This window comes from Lupinus angustifolius, chromosome LG11, assembly GCF_001865875.1.
Source record: "Lupinus angustifolius cultivar Tanjil chromosome LG11, LupAngTanjil_v1.0, whole genome shotgun sequence".
NCBI classification, from domain to species: Eukaryota; Viridiplantae; Streptophyta; class Magnoliopsida; order Fabales; family Fabaceae; genus Lupinus; species Lupinus angustifolius.
Window position 1 is genome coordinate 8866732 of NC_032019.1, and position 26732 is coordinate 8893463.

Genomic DNA, 26732 nt, shown 5'->3' on the forward strand with positions numbered 1-26732 from the left:
TAAATATATGTGAAACATTAATCACTTATGTTTCCATTTAATTATCTACTAATCTACACATTATTACAATAAATAACCAAGTTATTCAAATTAGTATTTCACAAAAAAGATATATATATATATATATATACCGATAGTGTAAGAAATTTTTATACTATCACTATATCATTTATTTAATTATCACTGATTTTTAAATAAATTATGAATAATATATTGATATGAGTCTTATTAACATCTTTCAAAACTAGAAAAGAAAAGAGGAAGCGAAAGAGAAAACCCACCAAAGTCCTACTTCCCTTATTTAAGTCCCACAACCAAATCCCACTTTCCACACACATATTTCTCTTCCATCTTAACTCTCTCACTCTCATCTCTCCACAAATGGCACCAAAGTTCACACTCATTCTCTATGTCCTCACCATCTTGGCCATTGATCTATCTCATGCTGCATCACCCCACCATGCTCCAGCACCATCAGTGGACTGCTCAACCTTGGTCTTAACCATGGCTGATTGTTTATCCTTTGTGACCAATGACAGCACCACTACCAAACCAGAAGGTTCTTGTTGTTCTGGATTGAAGTCTGTTCTCAAAACTGCTCCATCATGTCTCTGTGAGGCATTCAAGAGTAGTGCTCAGTTTGGTGTGGTTTTGAATGTCACTAAGGCTACCACTCTTCCTTCTGCTTGCAAAGTCTCTGCTCCTTCTGCTGCTAACTGTGGATGTGAGTATATTCTCTTCTTATTCCTACCACTTGTGATTTTTTTCTCACCATTTTTTGAGGATTTATACATGTTTTGTTGGGGTTTACTGTGTAATACCTCAACATTGACATGCGACCCTCTGACCCATGAATTTATTGAGCGTGTCATTTTTTTAAGCTTAACTACCCATGAATTTATTGAGCGTGTCATTTTTTCAAGCTTAACTATCCTGAATTTTCCCGTTAGGTCTGTTTGCGATTTGGTTTTTGAAGGGTGGAAAAGAAAAGGGAAGACTTCAGTGTCAACTCTCAAGCTTTCCTTTTTCTTTCACTCCGAAATACAATTTGCAAACAGATCCTAAGGGAGTATGCCGTGACTTAAACTTTTGACGTAAGGACTCATAGTCATTGATTGCATCGATATAAAATAATTTATTTGAAAAAGGAGTAAAGAGCTGGAGAACACAGAAAGGAGACAAATTTGGTTTTTAAAAGTCAACTAGTCCCTTCTAGAATGAGTTTGGGACACTTATTAGTTTAAATTTTTTTGGAGCAAATATATACATTTTCCCATGCTTCTAACAAATTGTTTATGCCATAATAACACATTTTGCAAAATAATTTATTTTGAGAATCTAAACAAAAGGGCCTTATTTTTTTTTGGGGAGTATTTGCCTCTTTGAGGGTATTGTCATATAAAGTTTGGTACTTTGGACAGTTGTTGAACAAAGTTTCCATTTTTATGTATGTTTGATATTTGATTTGAACACATAACACATTGTCTTGATTTTTGCATGGAGAATATTTATTTTTGATAAGTAATGAGTTTGCTTTGGAGTTTTATCTATTTCTAGATTCATGTTATTTACTCTGTTTTTGTTGTTTTGCAGTGTCTGAAACTGAAACACCGGCTTCTGCTCCAGGTAATTTCTCACTAATCATAATCTTTCCTTATTCAAATCTTAATACTTAGATGCAATTTTCAAATATTGATTGGTAGTATTATTTATGATGAAGTTTATTCAAAATGACTAAGGTAACCGCGTGCTTTATTTTGCCTAAGCTTAAATAAAGGATAAACATATCTGATTTTGTGGTATTGTTTATTTTCCTTGCTGGATGTTTCTTCTTCTAAATATTCCTTTGGCAGATTGTGCATAATTAAGATTAGAAATAAGTGGCGATCCCATGCACGAAGCTCTCACTTAGTGAGGTATGAGGAGGGTAGATGTATGCATCTTTATCCCGCAAGCGGATCTTATAATTAAAATTCTGCCAATAATTTAAACAGGCGTATGGGCTTGACTATCATTGTTTTTTGGGTTAATAACTATCATTGTTTTTTTGGGTGAATAACTAACATTGTTTTCTTGCTGTTACTTTTTAACTCATTGGGATTTAGTGCATGTTCATTTGACTATGGTCAAGAAGCATATAGTTTTCTATGTGCTATGTTATTTGGAGATGACAAGATTTTCATTTTATTAATTGTTACTAAAATGGAGGTATCTTCAAGGTGCTTGGAAATATATAGTTTGAAAATCAAAAGCTATTACTCATCTTCTAGTTTGAAATGGAGATGCCTTCATTAATAATTTATTGCATTCTATGAAAAATCTTCATCATTTTATATCGAGCTAATAATATCTACGCAAAATAAAATTTATACACAATCAGTGTATCATCTTATCATCTATTGTTTACTAGTATTACTTATATCTAAGAGATTAAATAATAAAGTGGCAATGTGAAAAATTCTTATACTCTTACTATATACATTATTTTTCTCTTTTTATCTAGTGATAAGATTCTCATCATTGGTGTCTCTAATATGTATTATTGTTGTTGTTTTTCATTCTTTCTAGTTGGGGCCATCTCTCCACAATCTTCAATTTCTCCTGCTACAGTATCAAGTGTGAATGACCCTGAAAATGAGCTATCTCATTCTCCAGCACCATCACCATCTCTAGGGAACACAGCATCTACACTATTCCCAACTTCAGCTGGATCCTTTATTGTTTGTCTATTGGTAGCAACTATATTTTCAGGCTTTTGAGATGATTTCATTCTATTATAACTCTTGAGGGTGTAGAGATTATGGAAGGGTCTATTTTGTTTCCTCTGTGTTTTACCACTCTGAATCTATTGAGGTTGTACCCTCTTTTTTATATTTATAATCTTATCTATACAATATATATGTGAGTATTATTATTACTTAATTTCACATGGGTGTAGTTTGTTTTTTTATTTGTGAGAAGTACATGTCTTGTCTTGGACAAGAATCATCTGTCCCAAGATATTCATGTCCCTATATGTATAATAAAATTTCATAGAATAATGTGAAAATATTAATTTATATTATTATAATATATATTTTTGTTTAAGTTAGTTTTTTTAATTGGACGGGGACACCGAATGGGACGGGAATGAGGACAGTTGATCTCCGTCACATGAAGTATAACACCAATGGAGATCCGATGAAGATTGTGACGTGACAAAAAGTATATTTAATGATTATCCTCATATTCCAGTATTAGACTAGCTAGTACCAAGCTTAACTAGTAGAACACATTGTTGTGGCAAAATGGCTACTAATTGGAGGCCAACTCCAAATAGGAACATGGCAAACAAAGAAAACATTGATGAACTTAAACTATAATATAAATGGATACCCGTACCCAAAAAAAACTATAATATAAAATCTTATGAGCACATTAGTTAGTGCTAGAGGCTTTTTAATTCATGATTCTCATAGTAACCTCACCTCCCTTTCCAATAACATTATGAACCCACATGGGGGTCTTAAGTGCAGTGTCTGATTATGGTCGAAATTCATCTCAGAGGCTTTCAAATGGAGCACTGATTAGGCACTAGTGATGCTCAATGATGAACCTGTAAGCAAGATATTGGTGCCATAAACTTATATTCTTACTAAATTGCTAGAAATCACATTGGCCTACAAATTCAATGTGTTTTTTGTACTGTGGACCTCAACTTTCAAAACTTTTCAAGTCATTTACTAAGTACCACTCAGTACCCTTTCTGCAAGCCGAAAGATATTGGCCTTCCCCTTTCGGTGCATGCTTGATTAAAATGAGGGCATGCAATGCATTTTTTGTTGTTGTGCAAAGCTTTAATAGAAGGTACTTATTAATAATCAAATATTTTTCAATAGCCATGATAATGATATCATATTATATTGTTGTTGCATCCTTAACTTTTACATTTACTATGACTAAAGAGTATTGGAGTCTTTAGTATTGGACTCTTCAATAATGAACTCTTTAGTAGTAGAGAGGAATAGAGGATAGAAGATTCATATTCAATACTGGACTCTCTAGTATTAGAGAGAATAGAGAATCCTCATCCATTGTCGGAGAGGATCTCCACCCGTGACTAAGGCATGGTAGCTGTTGCTTAAATGCTTATTAAAGCATCTCCAATGACTTGTTCTTAATTTATTCTTATGAAACTAAGACTATTCTTACTCTGATATTCATTGTATTATTCTTATTTTATGAATTTTGTTCTTCAATAAGAATAAGGAGGAAAAAACAAAAAAATAGATATTTGGTTAAAAATGTGGTAGGTTGTTAAACCCAAATAAAAATAAGAATGATGGTTATCGGTGTAAGAAAAAAGTAATGTTATTCTTATTTTATGGAGAGTTATAATAAAATAATATGTGTGACATAAATAAGAATGAGTATAATATTTGGGATTGCATATACTCTTAATATTCATTCTTGCAAAATCACTATTCTGTCGAACTTAAACAAAAAATTAACATCTCTACTCCTTTTTATGCAACCAGCACATAGTCCTTAAATGTTAAATATATAGAAAATTGACACCTGTGTCTTGTTACATAGTTTTCCAGCTTATTCCCAGTCCCAGCAAACACGGGTACCATACATTATGGTAAATTCTGAAGATACGGTTCTTATTTTCTACAGTAACAACTGTATAAAGCAATAAGCTCCAAAGACATAAAGCAAAATATGCTCCAAATGTGGCTTCTCCATTTTGTCTTTTCCAATGTTATTTTCTAAGAATATGGTCCGTAAGATATTCTATTCCCCACTCTTAATTTGTTTAAAAGGGAATAATACATGCTACAGAATACAACAAAAAAGTACACAATCCCTAACCTAGGCTACACCATATTTAAAAAATTACAAAAATCTAACCATTGACGTGTCCCTAATTCATGTGAAGTTAGTCCAAAACTTCAAATTGTCTTCTTTACTCCATTTTCCATTACAATACATATACATGTATCTTTATCAACAAGACAAGACGTTCGTTTAATGATGTAAGGTTCTGCTAGATACATAGGATGATAAAAATGTGAATAATTCAATTCTTGAGAACGACACTTGTTAGAATGGACAGTTACACACTCCGAAAAGTATTAATTCATTATTCATAGTGTAATGAATTCCCTTAGTAGTATAAAAAATGATATCCCTTGTTGTAGTACCAAAATACGAGAGTACAGAGAAATTTTAATTTTATCTGTATCCAATACTAAATAATATATGAGTCCTCACATAAATTTTGCCTAATGACATCCATTTATTTACCTTAATTAACTTCTAAGTGTTACTGTGTTACATGAACAATAAGCTTGGTATAACACTTGTATTTTGTTGAGGAAGTGAGTGTTGGAGTGGAAGACCCATCAAAAAAATATAATACAGAAAATGACACCAAAAGTTTAACGTGGCTCACTAATTTGCCTACATCCATGGCTGAAGAGCAACAAAAATATTCCACCACGGTAAAAAGAATTATAAGTGTTTCACTCACTTCCCAAAAATTCAAGTACATCCAATTTCACTATCACAAAACTATTTCTCACAATATTAGAACAAGAAGAGAGAATATACACCAAACTAAGTATTTGGTGTGTCTTACAATGGCTTGGAGCACTCCTATTTATAGTCAAAGCTCTTGAAGATTATGTGGCCAAAGGAAAAGAGCATTGATGATGGTTTCACCATAGCCACTTCTTTTACTTGGCTAGAAATTCTCCATTTCTTCAAGATGATCTCTAACCACTTCCTTTTTTGTTTGGCTCAAGAAAATCTTTTCATTATCTTTTTCTTTTAGCCCATGTTCAATAAATCTCCACATTGGTTAAAAGACTATTATAGCTATTCTTCTACTACTCATTTTCATGTCCACTAGAGATTCTGAACATTAATCAAGTCCAGACAATGTCTGAACTTGGTAGTTGGATCTGGTTTCGTCATCATGTCCGTCGGATTATCTACAGTAGGTATTTTCTCCACTCTAAAACTCTTCTCTCAACTATGTCTATGATAAAGTGTATCTGATCATCAATATGCTTAATTCTTTCATGATATATTGAATTCTTTGTCAGATGTATAACACTTTGACTATCATAGTAGATGGTTGTTTCTTCGAGTTGTATACCCAACTCTTCAATTAGATCTTTCTCTTAAATGACTTCCTTTACAACTTCTATTACTGCAATGTACTCTGCTTCAATTGTAGACAAAACAACAATTGATTGTAGTATTGCTGTCCAACTAATAGTACAACTATACAATGTAAAGACATATCCGGTGAACGATCTTCGCTTATCTAGATCTCTAGCATAATCCGAGTCAACATATCCAGTGATCTTGTTTCCAACATCTTTGACTTTACCATACAAAAGCCCTATATTTGTCGTACCTTTTAGGTAGCACATAATCCACTTCACAGCCTTCCAGTGAACTTTACCAGGATTTGTCATATATCTGTATACCACACTTACTGCATGTGCAATATCTAGTCTAGTGCACACCATAACATACATGAGACTGCCAACCGTACTAACATAAGGTACACTTGACATCTCCTCTTTTTCATTCTTAGTTTGTGGACATAAGGTCATTGAAAGTTTGAAATGAGTCGCCAATGGAGTAGTGACTAGTTTAACATTTTGCATGCCAAAGAGTTCCAACATTTTCTCAACGTACTTCTTTTGTGACAGAAAGAGTGTCCCCTCTTTTCTATCCCTCTGAATCTCCATTCTAAGAATCTTCTTTCCAGCTCCTAAGTCATTCATTTCAAACTCTAAGCTCAATTGAGCTTTCAAGTTTCTTATTTCTGACATGCTCTTACATGCAATCAACATGTCATCAACATATAAAAGTAAATAGATGAATAACTTATTTGCAAGCTTCTTGTAGTAGACGCAACTGTCATGTTCACTTCTGGAATAGCCATTTTCAAGCATGAAGGTGTAAAATCATCGATACCACTATATGGAAGATTGTTTTAAGCCATATAAAGATTTCTTCAGCAAGCAAACATGATCTTTTTTCCATTGAATTTCAAATCCTTTAAGTTGTTTCATGTAGATTTGTTCATCCAACTCAACATGTAAGAATGCAGTTTTGACATCTAGTTGCTCAAGTTCTAGATCAAATTGAGCTACAACGGCAAGTAGGATGTGAATAGAGCTATGTTTTTGTCATATGAAAGAAAACTTCATTGAAATTAATGGATTCTCTTTGTGTAAAACCTTTGTCCACTAATCGCACCTTGAATCTTACATCTTCAACCTGAGGGATTCCTTCCTTCGTTTTGAAGACCCATTTGCATCCAACAATCTTTTGAGCCTTTGGCCACATTACAAGAACCCAAGTATGATTCTTATTAAGAGACTCAATTTCCTCTGTCATGGAAGAAATCCATTTGGAAGCTTCTTTGTTGTTGATAGCTTCTTCATATGACTTTGGTTCACAATTGCTGCAATATTTAGAGCGTATCACACCAGATCAGCATAGCCATACTTTTTTGAAGGTTTTATATGTCTCATTTGTCTGTCCCTTGCCAACTGATAATGTTGTAATTGGGAGATATCAGTATCAGTACATGCATCACAAACTTCTTCTTCTTGATTAAATGTTTTTTTCTTTTGTTGGCTCCACCCCGAACTCCACCTTTTCCAAGATATTAGGATCTTCATTTTCACTTGATGACTCTGTATGAGGCTTTAGAATTTGAACTTCATTAAAAGTAACATCTCTACTAATGATGCACTTTCCTTTCTCTGACCACCATAACTTATATCCTTTCACACCATCAGGATATCCAAGAAAAATGTATTTCAATGCTCTTGCATCAAGTTTTCCTTATTTTTTATGAGCATATGAGGACAACCAAATATCCTCAAATTTTCATAATTTTTTGGAATACCCGACCACATCTCTTCTGGAGTTTTGAAACCAATGGTTGTTGATGGACATCTGTTGATCAAGTAACAAGTTGTATTGACAGCTTCTGCCCAAAATTCTTTTGGCAATCCAACATTTGAAAACATACATATTGTCCTTTCAAGTAAGGTTATATTCATTTGTTCCGCAAGTCCATTTTGTTGTGGAGTGTGCCTCACGATATAATGTCTGACAATACTATGATCCTTGCAAAAATTTCTGAATTCTAGACCATTGTCAGTTCTTAGTCTCTTGATCTTTCTCCTTGTTTACTTTTCGATCAAGGTTTTCCACTCTTTGAACTTGACAAATGCTTCACTTTTGTGTTTCAAAATGAATATCCACACCTTCCTTGAATAGTCGTCAATGAATGTTAACATATATATGCTACCACCATGAGAAGGTACTTGGGAAGGACCCCACAAGTCAGAATGTACATAATCCAACGTGCCTCTTATTCGATAAACTACAACATTGAATTTTATCCGACACTGCTTTCTGAAAACATAGTGTTCACAAAAGTCTACCTTCCCGATTTGTTGACCGCATAGTAATCCTTGTTTGGCCAACTCAACTAGACCTCTTTCACTAACATGGCCCATTCTTAGATGCTATAGTTTGGTGATATCATAATCAGATGTTAAGGAGACAACAGCAACACCCGTGAGTGTGTTTCCTTGTAACATATATAGACTATTCTCTTTCTTTCCTTTCATTACAATCATAGCGCCTTTAGATATTCTTATAGTTCCACCTTCACCTCTATAGCTATAACCTTTTGAATCTATTGTTCCCAAGGAAATCAGATTTTTATCAATTTTGGAACATGCCTTACAAATGTCAACGTCCTTACAATTTCGTCGAACATCTTGATTTTAATTGTGCAGATACTGATGACCTTGCATGGAGCATTATTTCCCAGAAGGAACTTGCCCCCATATAAGGGTTGGTAAGTGGAAAATCAATCATTAATGGGACACATATGATATGAGCATCCATAATCAAGTATCCATTCATCTTTTGAGTCGTGTTCTGAGACTATTAGTGCATATGCACTATCATAATCATTTGCTACAACTGTATCTCCATATTCATAAATATTTTCATTGCCTTTGCGCTCTAGGCAATTCTTTCTTATATGCCTCTCCTTGTGACAGTGGAAGCATTTATACTTTCTAGGTTTTTCTTTAGACTTGGACCTAGATTTCCATCTTTCACCAAATTCATTTTGCCTCTTTGTTCTTTCTCTAGCAAAAAGACTATCACCTGAGCCTTCAGATCTCAAATCTGATACTCTTTTCTTCAGTTCTTTCGAGTACAATGTCGCCTTTACTTCGTCCAAAGTCAGATCTTCTCGACTATACATCATGATATCTATGAAGTGCTCGTAAGAATTTGGAATAGAACATAGTAGAAGAATTGTTTGGTCTTTATCTTCAATTTTAACATCGATATTCTTTAGATCAAGAATAATTTTGTTAAATTCATCCAAATAATCTTTTAGGGGTTTTCCTTCATGCATTTGAAGAGTATATATTATTTTCTTCAAATGTAGTCTGTTGGTGAGGGACTTTGTCATGTATAAGCTTTCTAGCTTCAACCATAATGAAGCAGTTGTAGCTTTATCTGACACTTCTCACAAAACTTCATCTACCAAACACAACAAAATTGCACTATGTGCTTTTTCCAAGGTTTCATCCTTCTCGTCCCCGGTCAGACTCTGTGGTAGCTTGTTTCTACCTTCCAAGGCTTTGCCCAAGCCTTGATAAACTAGTAGGCTTTCATCTTCAATCACTAGAGGTTAAAATCATTTTCTCCATTAAATTTCTCAAATCAAATTTAACGTTCCCCATGATAACCGTATACTGGAACAATATCATAGTCCATGGACATACACCAGGAAAGAGAGGTGGGTCTTAACAGACACACTTAAATATCAGGTCTTTCCTAAGACATAATTTCCTAGACATGCACTTTCACACTACTATACTTTTCTAGTAACAAGAACAATTTTTTTATGGTGTGTAAGATTAGACAATGATGCAAACACAAATCATACTAAGAATTTTCTTTTAGTTCGTACGACTTAGCATGCAAGAGCTCTACGAGATCCGATACCAGTTTGTTGGAGCATAAGACCTATGGAGAAAATATAATAGAGAAAATGACACCGAGAATTTAATGTGGTTCGACAATTTGCCTACGTCTACGACTGAAGAGCAACAAGAATATTTCACTATGATAAAAAGAATTACAAGTGTTACACTCACTTCCCAAAAATCCAAATACACCCAATTTCACTCTCACAAAAGTATTTCTCACAATATTAGAACAAGAGAACAAGAAGAGAGAATACGCAAAAAGCTAAGTATTTGGTATGTCTTACAATGACTTGGAACATCCTATTTATAGCCAAAATTCTTGAAGATTATGTGACCAAATGAAAAGAGCATTGATGATTGTTTCATCGTAGCCACTTCCTTTTTTGCTTGGCTCAAGAAAATCTTTTCATTATCTTTTTCTTTTAGCCAATATTTAATAGTAAGAAATTCCATAGCAGTTTTAATTTCATTACCGGTAAAAAGGTAACATAATTAAAATGGCTGCACCGAAACGTAGTTAATATGAGAGGTTGTATTAGGGTGTCAGGTGAGATTTTAGTGATAGGCAACATTTTTCATGACATGAACATCACTTTTATATATTTTTGTTTGCACCAAATAATTATTTTGGTGCATGCACCAATAAATTACTAAATAGACCTATATGTATCTGGATATTTTATGTAAGAATTAAGAGAGTGGAGGAATTTTTTTATCGATCATTAGTATTTATTATAGGTGAGATTGTGTAAAACACTAAGGGAAATTATTAAAATATCTTATGAAAATACACATAAAAATAGTTTATAACTTTTAAAGCTCTTTTTATAACTAATTTCAATAACTTTTTCAGATAGTTATAAAAACAATTCTTCTTAATAATTGCTATTCAACTAGTGTTTGATTAATTTGCTCATTTTAAATAATTGCTTAGTACATCATAAATAAAAAGAAATAAGAAAGAACTCATATTATATTTAGATACGTAATCCACTATCATATTTCTCTTTAGGTAGATATGCTGAAGTTGATCATCCTAATTCCTCTTGAATAACTTACGGATGTTATGAAGTACACGAACAATATGATCAAAGTGGCACCTTATCAATAATGATATAAATAGCTTCAAGACATTAATTCTCCAATATAACTTGACGATGATCTAACTTCCAAGTCAACTTAAGACTATGCTCAATGACCAAGAGTTCAACTTGGATAGAAGAACCAGTTCCAATATTACTAATGGATCTAGATAACCAAAAGTCGACATAATTACGATTAACACCACATTCTCTAATCGCTTCATCATGCAGACTATAATTATCATCTGCATTAAGCTTGCCTATTCCAGGTTTTGAATGATATCGATGGACACTCCACATGATTTCTTCGATTGATATTATATCAATAGTACACCAAATAATTTCGTAAGAGAAAACGACACCAGATAAAAGGGTTTTGGCATTCGGTAAGATTAGTATCCTCAATTCAATAAGAATATAATAAGTGGAATATGTGTACTATTCGAAAAGCAAATTTATATAAATTCCGACACATATTTGTTTTGTTCAGAATGTTTGAAATATGTTATTGTAATAGTCTCATATTGCTTAGTATTGAAATAGAGTAGAGTAACTAATGTTATATATTGGACTCAAGTCCTTTGTTATAATATGCACCAGATATAAGCACTAAATAGAAACACTCAACGGACATGTGGACCCATGAGTGTGCTAGAGTTTATAATCCTTAGTCTCTAGTAATATCTTGGTAGCCGCTCAGCGCTACGGGGATATAGACACAATTAGTCGAACCACGTTACCAAATTCTCTTGTTTCTTTTCTTCTAATTATTCTATGCATTTATTTGATTGTTTGTGGTCAACGCTGTGCAACGATCGCTTCCGCTGCACCAACAATTGGTATTAGAGCCAATTGGTAGATGACTCTTAACCCAGACGTCAGATAATGGCTAAATATGATGAAGGCATGATGGCTAGACAAAGTGTATCAAAGGTAGTGACAAAGATAGAGTAGAAGAGTTGAAGGAGAAGAAAACAAGTGAAACTGTTGTGGGGTGTTATATGTTGATCCAGAATCCCAGAAATTCATGTACTGAATTAGGATCAATGTGGAGATAGGGACTCATGTGTTGAGTTTAACCCAGAGACAAGTGCTGACAATATATCTCTAGGTGTTGAGAGAATGTTCTCATTTGAGATGAGAAGTGGAATATCCTAATGGCGTGTCTGAGACGTCATAGTGAAGAAGGATGTTAATTGTTAGCAGATCCATAAAAGCACAGAGGTGCTGACTAACTTTGATGTAGGGTGTAACATGAGCATTGACTTTGATGCAAGTTGTAACACGAGCATTAGTAGAGATACATAGGTGGTTACATGGGCATTGGCTTGGATGCAAGGATGTGACACAAACATTAGTTAGCATTAACGCAAGGTGTGTGTTGTGGGTATACTCCTTATGATGAAGTATGATAGTTCTTTTGAACTAGGATTGTCGGAGTAAACAATGGTGGTAGCGGTTGAGGCTTTCCAAGGAAGCTCCAAGGTTCAGTTTGACTGAGTATTGAAGATGACGATTGTTGGTGAACTTTTGTGTAAAGGTTCCAATATATCGAAAGACTTCCTAACAATAGGTGGCTAGGCGGCATGTTCCATTTGATGGCGGTACAAGAAGTTGCACTACAAGTTTGGAGAGTTACGCTCTTGGTAACATCGTTAAGGATACTCATAAGGTTTATGCTGAAGGGGAGCAAACTCTTATGTGGACGAGTTGTTAAAGAGAATTAAACATTTAGCAATGTGAAACTGAATATTTGCTAAGGTGGAGATTCTTGTGTGGAGTTCCAAAATGAGCGAGATATTCATCTATTTCAATCAAGATGGAGATTGTTGGGAATGCTTGAAATATGTTATTGTATTAGTCTCACATTGTCTAGTAGTGAAATAGAATAGAGTAACCAATGTTATATATTGGACTCAAATTCCTTGTTATAATATACACCAAATATAAATACTAAATAGAAAAGAAGAAACATAGTTAATGGTAAAGTAGGGAGAGATGGCTCAGTGCTTGAAAAGAAGTAGAGCATTGGCATGCGGGGTTTGAAAAGAACGAGGAGGAGGGGTTATGAAAGGTAAAATAACATTTAGGATATTATAGGATTTTTGAAAAATTATGGAGTTATAGATTAATGTTTTGGCATCCATTTGCTCTACACTTCGGTTGAAAAATCATCTATCTATTGTCTTAATTTTTCAAATCATATCATAGATCAAATAGAAAAAATAATAAATATTTAATTTTTTAATTTATATGATATATTTTTTATTTGAGTACACACTTTTTAAGAGAGCTGATTTTCATCTATTTTTGTTATCATTTTAAATTTGGATAAGGATACCTTATATTAAACTATGTCTCAAATCAAGAAAAATATAAAAAATAATGAATATTTTTTTCTGTACAATAAACCATTTTCTCTTAAATTATTATTGATCTTTGGAAATAAATCTTTGTATGTTAGCAAATGTATTTTTGATCAATAGGAGCTCCAATGTGTTAATTGTATTTGGCCACGAAATAATAAAGTGGTTGTTTCTTAGGATAATAGGTGTTGGACTACTTTATGCCAATTATTGATTGCCTTAACCAAATATAAAATGAATCTATTAATCAAGCCGCCAGAGTACACAAAGTTCAGAAGCAAATTCATTGATTCTATCAGACAAAGAAGGTTGTTATTTAATCTTAAATGTTTCTACTTGCCCATGTTCAATACAAGATAATGTGCAACTTTGAATAAACCATAACCTAAAGTTTAGCCACCGAATTTAATAGTAAGAAAATATATCAAAGTTTTACTTATCACGAAGAAAACGTGGAGAATTTAAATCAACACCTAAAACTTCTAGTTTCTTTAAAGTTTCAACATTTTTTGGCTAATATATTATTTAACATTAAATAACTATACAACCTCCTTCTTTATACAATCACACATATAAATTAGTGAACCATATACTCTTTTGTCACATCACACTCATTCTCATAAATCAAACAAAGTTACAATTATACTGATATTATAGCAATGAATACTTTATCATTAAGCTCAAACCTAAGCATTTCCAAACCATTATTTCACTGTCTTCCATTCTCAAACAAACAACATAAACCTTCTTCACACATGAAGTTTGTTGTTGTTTCATGCATAGCCACAAAGGTGAAAAGTAATGAAACAAACTTGTACAACATACTTTCATTGAGTCCAAAAAGTGCAACAATGGATGATATAAAGAGATCTTATAGATCAATGGCTCTTCAATACCACCCAGATGTGTGTCATGACCCTTCATTGAAAGAGGAGCGTACTAGGATGTTTGTGAAGGTAAATGCAGCTTATGAGACATTGTCAAATCCTATGCTTAGAGCAGAATATGATTGCGAGTTGGGTTTGAAAAGTAGAATAATGAGCAATGTTGGTGTTAGTGAAGATGAGAAATGGAGTAGAAGGTGGCAAGAACAAGTTGGTGGGTTGAAAATGAGGTCTCGTACACGTATGGGACAAAAGGGAGGGTCATGGGGCAATAGAATGAGGACACAAAATATGAAAAATCAGAGTTGATTTTCTTACTCTAAGTGCCACCACTTTTGCTTTCTAAGAAGCATTACTATTGTCTTGGGTTGAGTTTTTGGAAGTACAAATTATACTTAAGTGTCTTCATCGTAAGTTGTAAAATGAAACACCTCATCGTTGATATCGAGTCATTTGGACCGTAAAGTTATTGAATGTGTCATTCTTATAATCTTAAATACCTATATCGTATTTTATTCAATGAACATCCCACCTCTTAAAAGGTTGGGATGTTACCTAAAAACTCACCACTAATACAAATTGAGTTTGGAATAGTATGGGCATAATTAAGAGTGAAGAAAAGGATTGATTTTGCCTTCAAAGCATTGTGCACAACTTTCCTAATCAACAATCTTTAGACTTAATTATGCTAGATTGCTAGAAGGATGGCTTAACTCTCTTAATAGCTAATAGATCTTTGAAGAGTTGATTACGAGATTTGTTAAGGAGACAACTTATTATGGCTACTACGATTGTAGTTTATGTTCGAACCTCACTACTCCTAAGCCACGAGAAAGAGAAACACAAAAATGGGAAAATTATGACTATATTTGCAACAAACACATCCTCAATAAGCTTAGCAAGCGACCACTATAAGGGAACTATTGGAGAAAGTAAAGAGGAGACAATGCAAAACGTTGCAACATGAAAAATGGCTTAAGGATTAGTGTTTAAGTCGAGGAGAGGACTATGAAAATAGAGTTCACTTCAGGAATAATTCTTACTGTAGCAGAAGTTAGGAAAAACTTACTTTATTTAGGTTACTTATTAAGTTTGAATTTAAGTTTATTTCTGAAGAAAAATAATGATAATCTCCACGGGTGGGATATTTGTGGTGGATATTTGTGGGAGAAGATAGGAATTTGAACTTGATGGAGAAGAACGGGGACTGAACGGAGAAGAAAGGGGATCAAATGGAGAAGAAAGGGTTTGTGAGAGACATTGACACGTGAAGAAAGCTGCCATTTTGGTCATGTTTTTTAAGAAAAAATATATGCACGGACTGGCTGATTTAGCACCAATTTGGTCGGTTCACCGATTTTGACCAAAACCAGCCAGTTCAACCCAGTTTTGACCGGTTTTGTTGCACATCTGGTCCAACACCCATACTAAACTGGTTTGGGATCCGGTTCATCAGTTTTCTAGTTGAACCGGCCAGTCCGATCCAGTTTTATAATCACTAATTGGTACCTATGTAAGGATGTGTTCAAAATAAATGTTGATTGAATATTAATTTTATTATAGTTTATGTTGTTGAGACATTCCATTTATAGGGTTTGTTTGATTATTCATTGTTTGTTTGTATTTTGATCGGAGTGTTAGTTTTATGTTGTTGAATTCAAAAGTACAAAATGTAGACTTCTCCAAACACCTCACAAGAGTCACTTAGAATTGAACAAATTGTGGGTTAAGAGGATGAACCTTAAAGAAGATGAAGTGGCAGTGGAAGAGCAGTCAAGAGTAGAAGAACACCTTTTGGGGGATCAAGCTTAATCCTTGCAAGACACATACATGGCCGTGCTTATGGAAGAATTACACGAGTCTATTGGGTTTGAGAAGTCTCTTAGCTCGTAAGCATGTATTGTGTGACGGAATTTGATGTATGTGTTGTATGTGCTCAGATTTTGGCATATCTGAAAGATGATAAGTCTAGTGATGAAGTGGTTTCAGACTATTCAGCTGAAGCTACACAATCAGGTGAACCAAACTGTGTCATATCTGATAAGAAAAACAATCTGCGTGTCACCTTTCATTGTGAAACCACCAACTTTGGAATTTGAACCTTTGCAATATATTATTTGTGGGGACTTCATACATGAGGAGGCCAAGAGAGATGCCATCATTGTTACATTTGACCCAGTGGAATTGGACAAAGATTTATAGTTTGAGGAAACCACCCTGGCGCTTACTTCGGCAAGAGCCATGCTTGAAGTCATGGAAGTCACAAGTGATTTTTTATGCTCAGACATACAGTTAGAGCTTGTGCTAGTACACCAAATACACCAGATAAATAAAAGGACTCCCTACGACTTTATGGATCATAACTCTATAGGAAAAACAAAGTTGAACAGTTATAGGAAAGGTGGTAACTGGTAACTCAGTTTTCTACTTCATCCAAAATCATGTTGTACCATAACCATCCCATTTCATAAACCAGTACCTCTATTTAATAGCAAGGCAAGTTAATGACAAGATATACACAACACATGTATCATTATCATTTCCTCTATTTTAGAAAACATATATACAACTAATAATCATACACATCCAACAACATGAAGTCAACAACAATTATACTAACAATATCAAACACTCACAGGAAAGTTTCACGGCTGAGGCAAAAGGGAAAAGAATAGAAAATATTCCTTTACATAAATACTTGTATAAAAAATAACCAGATAAACATCATTCATGAAAAGTTCCTAACTTGAGAGATAAAATAGCAATATATGCAAATAATAAATTGGCTCTCTAAACTGAACAAGCGAGTTTTTTTTCTTAAAAAAATACAGAGATGTGATATTAAATTTCTAGTCTTGACTAAGCGTCAGAGTATTGTACAATGAGAAGTTCTTATAGTAAACAAGGTATACTACTACTTATGTACCTTGTTTTAAATGGGTGAGAGTGGGGTAAACAAATAAAATGAATTCAAAGCAAAAATCATGTGAGAAAGAGATGATCTTGGGGGGAAATATATAACAAGAAATAACCCTATTCCAGGGTTGACCCTATTCCTTCTAAGTCGACATTTGATCATGATTCTAGCAAGACAATGAAGTTAAAATAGCGAACCCAGGAAAGACAGTGGGTAGGGGAGACCGGAGAAAAAAGAGAGAATTTTATCTTGGACCAAATTATCAGGACTACTCATTTAGCTTACAGTTCTGAAGATATGGATCTTCATACTTGACATATTTGGTCCAGTAAGACCGATACTTTGTCATGGCAATCTCTAACCATGGCTTCATATTGCCATTGTAGTGTACAACTGCAGCATTCTCCATCTCTGATCGATCAACACTTGGATTATAACCCAAACCAAGTACATGCCATAATTTATTTAACGGATGTGTCAGCCCATAGAATGTTATTAGCCCTGGAGGTAATGTTCCCAGCTTCCACAGCACCCTGTCTTCATTCTATAATGAGATAACAAAATATGGTAAGTGGAAGATCTTTTGTACTATTCAATTTGTGCAAGAATAGACACATGGTATAAAGTATAAACCAATGCTATGTTTAAGTGTACTCACCATATTCTGCCAATTGTGATATATGCCAGTGATATCCTTTTTTTTCCACTCCTTCAAATCAAATATGTTCATCCCGTATGCCCAACCACAAGCATTTGGATCAAAATTTCTTGCAATATGTGGATTTGAAAAGTTAAGGTATTTGTCAAATCGGTGAAAGCTCGCACCACAAGTTTCAACTGCACCATTTACTTTCCCATTAAGATTCACAGCCCACAATCCAGTCAAATCCTTCTGAACAACAATGTCATCATCAAGAAAAAGGATTTTATCCAATTTTGGATAAACTTCTGGAAGATAGAATCTCAGATGGTTGAGCATTGAGAGATATTTTGGGTTTCTGTACTTTAGATTTGAAGCACCAGATGAAAGTGAGTTTGGATTTTCTGCCTTGAAATAATATTCTTTCATTTTTGCAGATTCCAGCTGCCGTAAGACCGGGCAATAGGATGAGTTCAACCACTTGAAATCATCAACATTTTCAACATGGATTGTAGCTTTCCCAGGAGGGTTCAACAGAAACCACATGCTCATAGCTCCGAAATTTAGTTTATCAGTAACTACGTGAAAAACATGCTTTGAAGGATCCTGCAATGTTTCAAGACAAGAGATAAAGACAATGAATAATTCATCAAATCATAGGTAGTACTGGTATAATTTATCATATCACAGATGTACTGTACAGGCAAAACACGTCATGCTATGGTCACAGGATAAATTATCCGCCATAAAGAAAAGGAAATAATTAATAGCATATGAGAAGGACATATTCCTGATCACTGTTATGGTAAAAAGACAGTCAGGGTAACCTTTGCATTCATAATAGTCGAGTTGACAACCACAGATGCAGCCAAGACATTGTCTGAAAACAATGCATAATGATAAAGACTGGGATTCTCCAAGTTCTCACTCCTAGGGAACTTTCTCTTTTCAAGAAGAAGGAGATTGTAATCTATGGTAAGGCGCATGGATAAGCAATGAATTCCATTTGGCATTGTCTTGGCAGCCAACTGACTGAGGAATGTGCTCTGCTTCTTCATCCTCCTAACCTGCTCGTCAGCTGTTTGTAGCATTGCCCTCAGCTTTCCAGTGACCAACTTGCAGTCATATAATTGTGCTCTTGCTTTTGACAGGACTTGGCCCATAGCCTTGATTTTTTCATGTGCACTATTGACAATTAGACACTGAGTTAAGTCAGAAAATACAAAACCATAGAAATGCAGATATGTATTCACTTCAATGAAAAATACAATTTACAGATAGCTTCCTACCTGTGATCTAGATCTGAATCAGAAGTTGCATCACCCAAAGCACGTTGACTCTCTTTTAGCCGAGACTGCAATTCTTGGTACAGTTCAAGCTTGTTCTTCATCTTCGCAATACTCAAATATACCCTAGCCATTATGATCTGGTCCCGGATCAACCGAACAGTATAATCAGCGTTTTCATTCTCATTTTCTTTCCTCCAAATGCTGTATTTACCCAGAACTGCTAACTCCACTGAACTTGAGCGTTTGATAGCTGCATTTTCAAGTTCAACAATCACTTCATCATTCAGTTTTACCAACTTGGCAGCACGCTTTTCTCGCCTTTTCTCTATTAATTGCTGCAGAAAATATTGATAAAGAACATGAGAAAAGTTTATTTCCAGCTTGATTTTCAAAAATAATGAATCACTCCAAGTCAGAAAAAATTTCAAACAGACATCATATGTTTTGGGCATTGGTTCTAGGTTTGCCATAAGTAAATTACAAAAATCAGTTGAAGTTGGGATAATATAGGTAAACGCACTTTTTAGAGTGAATTACTAAATTTACCAAGAGAGAATAATAATAATAATAGTGTGAAAACAATATTTGTATTGTAGAAGGGAAATTGCAAAACTCCAACATGTACCAAAATATATTCTGGACAAAAGTTCATTCCAGGTGAAATGAATGGTTAAGCCATTCAAGGTTGAAAATTACTTTTGCCTCCAAAGAAGACAAAATTTGGCAGAAAATACTCCACACTACAAACTTAAATACTCCACACTACAAATTTACACTAGCCTTGGTGTACCTAATCAAGGTGTGATTAAGTTTGAACAAGAAAAATATCAAAGAATGATGCTCACCCTTCGGGTTTGCTGTGTAGGACTATCAGACCACTGAGCACGGCCATCTGCATTAATAAAAAAATTAATTTAGAAAGTAAATTAAGCTACAATAAAAGTGTTTTATATGATATAGAGTGTGATACCACCTGAAGATTTGCCTTCCCTCGCCATTGTTTTTTCCTTTCTAGCATGTGTTGTTGATTGGTTTAGCTTTCATGAAAAAGATTTATACATGTATTAACATTTAGAACCAATATAATATATTTTTTAAAATACAGGAACTGGAGTTCCATGCAGAATCAGATCAGTCTTCCAAACCTCATACGTAGCATTTGAAGTTTCTGATCCAGCAACTCTCCATGAGGCAGACAAATTATTTTTTCTGAAATTGTCAAGACTTAAAGGCCCCGTATCATTTGTGATAGATACAATAACATCAAGAACCTAAAATATAATATTTATTAGAAAGCCAAGAAGTATCTTACATGAAAAAAATTAAATGTTAAATATGGACCAATAGCAAATTTTTGTATGTATGAGCTTGCCTCTTTTGAAAAAAGTGATTTAAGGTCCTGCAATGTCTGCCATTCTCTCCATTTGGCAGCCTGTAGCAGTCAACAACTTAGTGTTAAGGAAAACCAAAGCTGTACCCAGTATTTAATTATATGGCCAATAATGCATAAAACAGGATACCTGTTTATTTGGGACAGCTGAAATATCACCTTGATCTGCACAACGCATGTGAAGTAATTTTACTAATTTAAAGTGATGCACGTGTGTAGACAAGATAGAGAAATTAATCGAAATTTTAATCGGAACTTTTCTATCTTTGTGTTTATTGAAGTGATTTCGGAAGAGGGAATGAGAAGATAAATGAAGTATAATTCCTTTCAGGGGCACTCTACCCATGTAACTCTCACAATTTAACACTAACAATAAAAATGAGGCCTAAGAAACCCTATAAATCATAAGCCTTGTGACTTAGAAGAGGGAACATACAAAATACTTCAGCTCTTATTTCATTTTATCACACAAATCTTATGCAATCATAGATGCCTTATAACAACAGGAAGCATTAATGCCACAATAAAAATAGTTTCTCATTTACAAATAATCATGTTGCCCCAACAACAATGTAAGTATAGTATCTGGCTGAAAACATACATGGAAAAACAATTTTTGAAAAAACCTAGGACATGACATGAGTGGGGCAAAGTACTAAAACACATTAAAAATACTTATAAACATTTAAAAACAGTCATTTCGCTTGAGAAGGTAAGACTGCGTACATCTACCCTCCTAAGACCCCACTAGGTAGGAGTCTTATGCACTAGATCGCCATTTTATAAACCTTTAGAAATTAATAAGGGTTAGAACTAAGAAAATTTAATATAATTATATGTTTATTCAAATGTTAAAAATTTGCAAAACTCAGTGTTATTGTGCTGTTTAGAAGATTTTAGTTGCTAAACTTGAATTCTGGAAGCATAAAGATTTCAAAAAAAGTAAAACTTATGTTCAAGTGGCTGACATTATAACATATCTGAAATACATTTAGTTCAGGTACAGCATCAATTTAAAAGATTGCATGTTTCTATTTAGCACAGCCACAGAGTGCAAAAAATACAATAAGTTATAAAAAATGGTTGTTCCTACCCGCATGTACTTAAAGCACAAACAAGTAAAAAGAGATTGTCAGAAGTAAACAAAAAAATGTAATAATTACAGAAAAGAATAGGAAAAAATATTAATATTATTCTATTATAGATAAAGAATGGAAAGAAAAACACACACAACTACTATTTAGTGCATTTGTTTTGGACTTTGGAACTTAAGGCTAATTGTTTAAGTGCACTGGGATGAGATTAGGTGATTGCCATCAGTTTGCTGAAAGCAACACTCTTTTCAAGCAGATTCCCCTAAAAAATATCCAGAGAGACTCTGGAGCTTTGGTCCATGAATGTTTTATTATTTTCAACTGTTTTCTTTATTATGACGTTGTTCGATTATGTAGTTGACCCCACCTAGTGGGATCCAGGCTTGATTTTTGTTGTTGTTTATTTATTATCCTAATGTTGTTATGGAGCATCCCTTATCCTCCAAATTCCCAGCAATTTTATTTTCTTCATCTTTAATAAACCTTCTTTTTAAAAAAATGCTTAACAGTTAACACTATAACAGTCCAATAACAACAGCCCATAGTAGAATTCTCATAGAAGGAAATAGAATTAATCAACATGGTGTTGCAAACAATATAGTTCCAAGCAACCACCATGAGTGTACATGAAATTGGTCCTGACGATAACCCATATGGGTATGGCATACCCAAAAGTGTCGGGAGTATAGGTGATACATAACAATAACCTAGGTGACCTTAATTACATTTTGTCAATAAGCTAATTATATTAAGGATGTTGCATCCAAATAAATTCGAGAGAAAAAGAGGGAAAACAACAAGTTGATCGTGGGCTATCATTGTCTCCATAAAATAATACACGGCTTAGCTTATTGTAATTTTTCACTGCTTTCATTCACTATATTATACCTTCACAACATTGAAAAGCTGCAAAGTCCCTAAATTTCAAAAGCTATATCCAAGTATCTTCAACTCATCACATAGTCGCTACTTACAATCTTGAAATACATTCATGATAGGTTTCTCTCATTAAATATCCTCTAGAACTTACAACATCTCTAGCCCTTAAATGCCAATGGTTAAAGCATCACTTATTATAAAAATGTGTGTGCAGAATTACAGGGCAAAGTGTTTTGTCATTACATCATTTTTGGTGTACCATATCATAAGGACTGTAAAATTACACAGAGGAGCCACGGAAATTAGTACACAACAAGACCGTACTATCAAAATAGTTTGTCTCTAAGGGTTAGTTTGGGAGTTGGATTTTGGAGGGGAAGGGAGGGAAAGGGAAGGCTTGGGAGCTATGAAACAAGTGTATTTCATGGTTCCCAAGCCTTTCCTTTCCCTCCCTTCCCCTCCAAAATCCAACTCCCAAACTAACCCTAAAGTGAGCAAGTATAGGTATATCCAATCTTAATCTGATAAAGTGCATAAAGATCTAAACTAACTAAATGATCTAAAATAGTGGATATATCATTAATTGTTTGCTTTATAGGAAATTTAATTTTAGAGAAGCTTTTCTACTTCATAAAATCTTCCAAGCCGATAAACTTCAATACTTCCTGAACTGGGTCTCCTTTCAACTGCCGTACAAAGCAAAAATCTTACAACCCAAAACACCAAATGGATCACCCTTACATTTTCTAATTATCCACCACAAGCTCACAACAATGAATTGAAAAAGGTAAATTCCATGGAACACTTTTCAAAAAACCCTCTTTAGGATTTTGCCCTTCAAACTAAGGACTACCCCTCTGAAGCACGGGTTCGTTAAACACCCTCGCGTATCAATGTCCGACACATATCCGATACGGATATGCTCAAATTCGCGAAGGATACGTATCTGTAGATTATCCAAAAATTAAAAAAATTAAATAAATAAATATTAAGACACATATCAGATTCGTCTTCAATAAAATATATGATATATAGATTCGTTAATATAGGATATATAGATTCATTTTCAATAAAATATAGAATATATACATTCGTTTTCAATAAAATAGGATAAGATAGATTCGTTTTCAATAAACACCAACTTATTTAAAGGCCACAAAGACTCATACCAACATACCGTCCTACCTCATTTACCCTCCGATAGCCGGTACTCTCCGATCCACAACTTATTTTACTTTAGATATTTTGATTTATACTTATAATTTTATCATATTTTATGTGTTTTTTGTTATTTTATACGCGTATCCCTGAACGTATAGTATCCTGTATTTTAGAACAAATCTATGTCGACGTATCGGATACGTATCGTATTTGACACAAGTATCCGTATCCGTGCTTCATAGGACTACCCTATATGCCCGACCACGAAATATATTATATCTCAAACTACTGACGCTCCTAGATAACAGAATCACAGAATAAAAAAGTGAAACAACAAGAACACTCCACAACTTCATAAAACCTTCCAGCCAGAGTCAAAGCATTGTCATCAGTGAGAATTCACAATCAGTCAATTCTACAGTAACGGATTTTAAATTTTATTTTCTTGATCAATCAGACTGACCTAAGAAGTTAACATAGATAATTAAAAAAACCTATAATTTTGAGTTTCGCCTTTCTAATTAAAATTGTGCCCTATAACTAAGAGGAAACTAAACACTTCACATTTAAACTAACAAAACATATACTAACAAAAAAAATACAAACAGTAAATTAATCAACATTTTCTTCATTTCGAGATCTGCAAATACAAGAAATGCATGAAATGGAAATTAACAAAGAAAAATAACTTACACGCAGCAGCATAGAGACCCGGGCCGAAGAAGAAAACCACAGACACAAGAACACATAGAAATACAAAAAGCAAAACAGAGAAATGAAATCCCTTGCTTCTATTCTTCTCGAACGAAATCCCTCGCTTCAGCGCCATTGCGAACCTCAGAAGAAACCTTCAGAACAATAAAGTAAATTCGAGAAACTTCTAGAGCGACAAAGCAGCATTTAGAGAGAGAGAGAGAAGAGTGAGAATTAATTGGAGTGTTACCTTGTGAGGAATTACGTCACAATGTGAGTGAAATCCATCATAAAAAAAAAAGAGAGTGAAGCAAAGGGTGTGTGTGATTCGAAATTTGAAACCGACACTGTGAGAGTGAGAAAAAATCGTCGCAAATCTATTCGTCAAATTCGTGTGCGAAAGTGGTGACTAGTGAAGGAAGGTAGTTAGAAAATGGAAGAAACTTTTTCTCTCTTCATTTTCTTTTTTTTTTTTAATTTTTTTTTCTTGCTCTTTCTATCGCTTTCATCTCTACTTTATTAGCATGCAGCGAGGCAATTATTTTTACGATAAATCTTATTTTTCGATGTTCGTGTTTGCCTTGACAGATAACAACCCGTGTGTAGAAACTACGTCGTTTTATGTTTGGTTAAAGATATTAAGACAAAACATTTGAATAAATTTTGGCTTAATTGCACTTTTCATGTGTCTGATTTTAGCCATTTTTATTGTCTAACTTTTTAATTTTGGCTTAATTGCACTATTCATGTGTCCACCTTTTCAAACTTAAGTTACGAATTTATTATATAAATTTTTATTGACATATGTCATTCATATATTAAAAGAGTAATAATATAATATCCTACTAAATTCTTTTAACCATAAAAAATAACATATAATAAATATTGTATCACTTTGTAACATATATTATTTTTTTTATGGTCGATGATTTGTATGAATTATAAAAATAAAAATTTAATATGTTAATAAACCATTTTTTATTTAAAAAATTGTGGAAGAGATTAACAATGGAGAAGTATTAGTCCGCTATTATTAGGAAGTACACTAGGTCAACACAACAATTAATGAGTCTATTACTCACTAGTAAAAACATAAATTAGTTATGACTGGTTGACTTTAATTTTTTTTGTTATTATATATTATATATGAGTAATGTTATTTCTACATACTAAATCCTCCTACTAATCTTTTTACCCATAAAAATAATATGTTACTTGAAAATCAATCATTAATAAATCAAATATCATTTTTATGAACTTTACTATGAGTGTGAGAATTTGATAAAATAACATATTCAATAATTGAAAGAAAGAAAAAGACAAAAGAAGAGTATCGGAGACAAACAAATGTGAGAGATTTAGTCACTATTTTTAGCATCTACTTAATCAATTATTACCATAAAAAGTTTCATTAGTATATATCTTTACTTTTATACTCAATCAACTATAAACATAAAAATTGATTAATATATATCTATATTTCTATATCCACCCTTTTATAAAGTCAAAACATATAACTATCACGATAGAATAATTTTAAGTTTCCTATTTTACTTTTAATATTATTTAATTTATATAAAAAAATTATATAAACTTAAGTAATCACTATCAACACATTAATTAATTGTAACTTAAAATCAAATGTCTAATCTTAATTAAACTAGACATTCTAATAATTATAAAAAATTATAATTTAAAATACATGTAATACAAAAATATATAATATAAAGTATATCCAATATAAAAAATACTTAGTATTATAAAAAAAAAGAATATGCATTGCCAAATACGAAATTTTTTTAAAATCTAAAGAAGTTGTACTTTTTAATGTAAATTGAACACACAGATGTCACTCAAATAATCACTAGGCTTCCCAAAATAAAAAGAATATAGGATACCAATACAAATCTAACATATAAGCATGTAATCTTTGCCAGTATTTCCTTTTTCGTGTTCGTACGTGGGATAGCATCAGGTGAGAAATATTTTTTCTAAATGTCTTAAGTGAATCAAGAAGTATGAGAGAAAATCATGAATAAGAAAATGAAAACTTTATATATTGAATTAAGTTACAAAAAATAAGGGAATCACCATTTATATACTACAATGTCTAACTAATAACTAACTAGTTAATCAATTAATTAAAATCTTAACCGATTAACGAAAACAATATTACAACTAATAAACTGAAATCAACTAACAACTTTAATATCCCCTCAAGTTGGAATGTGTCAAACATTCTAAACTTGAAATAATTGTGTTGAACACCACATATACTCTAATACGTCCTCTTATTG

General features: G+C 33.3%; 3 protein-coding genes and 1 long non-coding RNA gene across 5 annotated transcripts; 3 read left to right on the forward strand and 1 right to left on the reverse strand.

Moving 5' to 3' along the window:
* LOC109359132 (non-specific lipid-transfer protein-like protein At5g64080) lies at positions 312 to 2979 on the forward strand. Its single transcript, XM_019603678.1, has 3 exons — positions 312 to 724; positions 1594 to 1626; positions 2569 to 2979. The coding sequence occupies exons 1-3, from the start codon at positions 382 to 384 to the stop codon at positions 2757 to 2759; spliced, it is 567 nt and encodes a 188-aa protein (XP_019459223.1). The 5' UTR covers positions 312 to 381; the 3' UTR covers positions 2760 to 2979.
* LOC109360092 (chaperone protein DnaJ-like) lies at positions 14065 to 14703 on the forward strand. Its single transcript, XM_019604827.1, has one exon. It carries the CDS (start codon positions 14148 to 14150, stop codon positions 14679 to 14681), a length of 534 nt encoding a protein of 177 aa, XP_019460372.1. The 5' UTR covers positions 14065 to 14147; the 3' UTR covers positions 14682 to 14703.
* Positions 17169 to 24885, reverse strand: LOC109361054 (polygalacturonate 4-alpha-galacturonosyltransferase-like). 2 transcript variants are annotated; one of them, XM_019606355.1, is made up of 10 exons: positions 24438 to 24885; positions 20739 to 20778; positions 20591 to 20650; positions 20364 to 20489; positions 20192 to 20255; positions 20064 to 20110; positions 19219 to 19553; positions 18757 to 19114; positions 17948 to 18535; positions 17169 to 17833 (listed from the first exon to the last, which is right to left on the reverse strand). In XM_019606355.1, the coding sequence occupies exons 1-10, from the start codon at positions 24569 to 24571 to the stop codon at positions 17558 to 17560; spliced, it is 2028 nt and encodes a 675-aa protein (XP_019461900.1). In that variant the 5' UTR covers positions 24572 to 24885; the 3' UTR covers positions 17169 to 17557. The 2 variants fall into 2 exon arrangements, with proteins under 2 accessions (XP_019461900.1, XP_019461901.1); XM_019606356.1 differs by having other exon boundaries at positions 20739 to 20773; positions 24436 to 24885.
* On the forward strand, positions 20786 to 23367 carry LOC109361055. Its single transcript, XR_002109254.1, has 2 exons — positions 20786 to 22929; positions 23073 to 23367. It is a non-coding gene; the product is annotated as an uncharacterized LOC109361055 (long non-coding RNA).

What these genes read in the sequence shown, in the direction of transcription:
- LOC109359132 (XM_019603678.1), top strand. Translation starts at nt 382, where the DNA reads ATGGCACCAAAGTTCACACTCATTCTCTATGTCCTCACCATCTTGGCC. An exon ending in TTCTGCTGCTAACTGTGGAT is followed by an intron (nt 725 to 1,593) that starts GTGAGTATATTC and finishes GTTGTTTTGCAG; the next exon opens with TGTCTGAAACTGAAACACCG. An exon ending in AACACCGGCTTCTGCTCCAG is followed by an intron (nt 1,627 to 2,568) that starts GTAATTTCTCAC and finishes CATTCTTTCTAG; the next exon opens with TTGGGGCCATCTCTCCACAA.
- LOC109360092 (XM_019604827.1), top strand. Translation starts at nt 14,148, where the DNA reads ATGAATACTTTATCATTAAGCTCAAACCTAAGCATTTCCAAACCATTA.
- LOC109361054 (XM_019606355.1), bottom strand. Translation starts at nt 24,571, where the DNA reads ATGGCGCTGAAGCGAGGGATTTCGTTCGAGAAGAATAGAAGCAAGGGA. An exon ending in CCGGGTCTCTATGCTGCTGC is followed by an intron (nt 20,779 to 24,437) that starts GTGTAAGTTATT and finishes TCACATGCGTTG; the next exon opens with TGCAGATCAAGGTGATATTT. An exon ending in AATCACTTTTTTCAAAAGAG is followed by an intron (nt 20,490 to 20,590) that starts GCAAGCTCATAC and finishes ATTATATTTTAG; the next exon opens with GTTCTTGATGTTATTGTATC.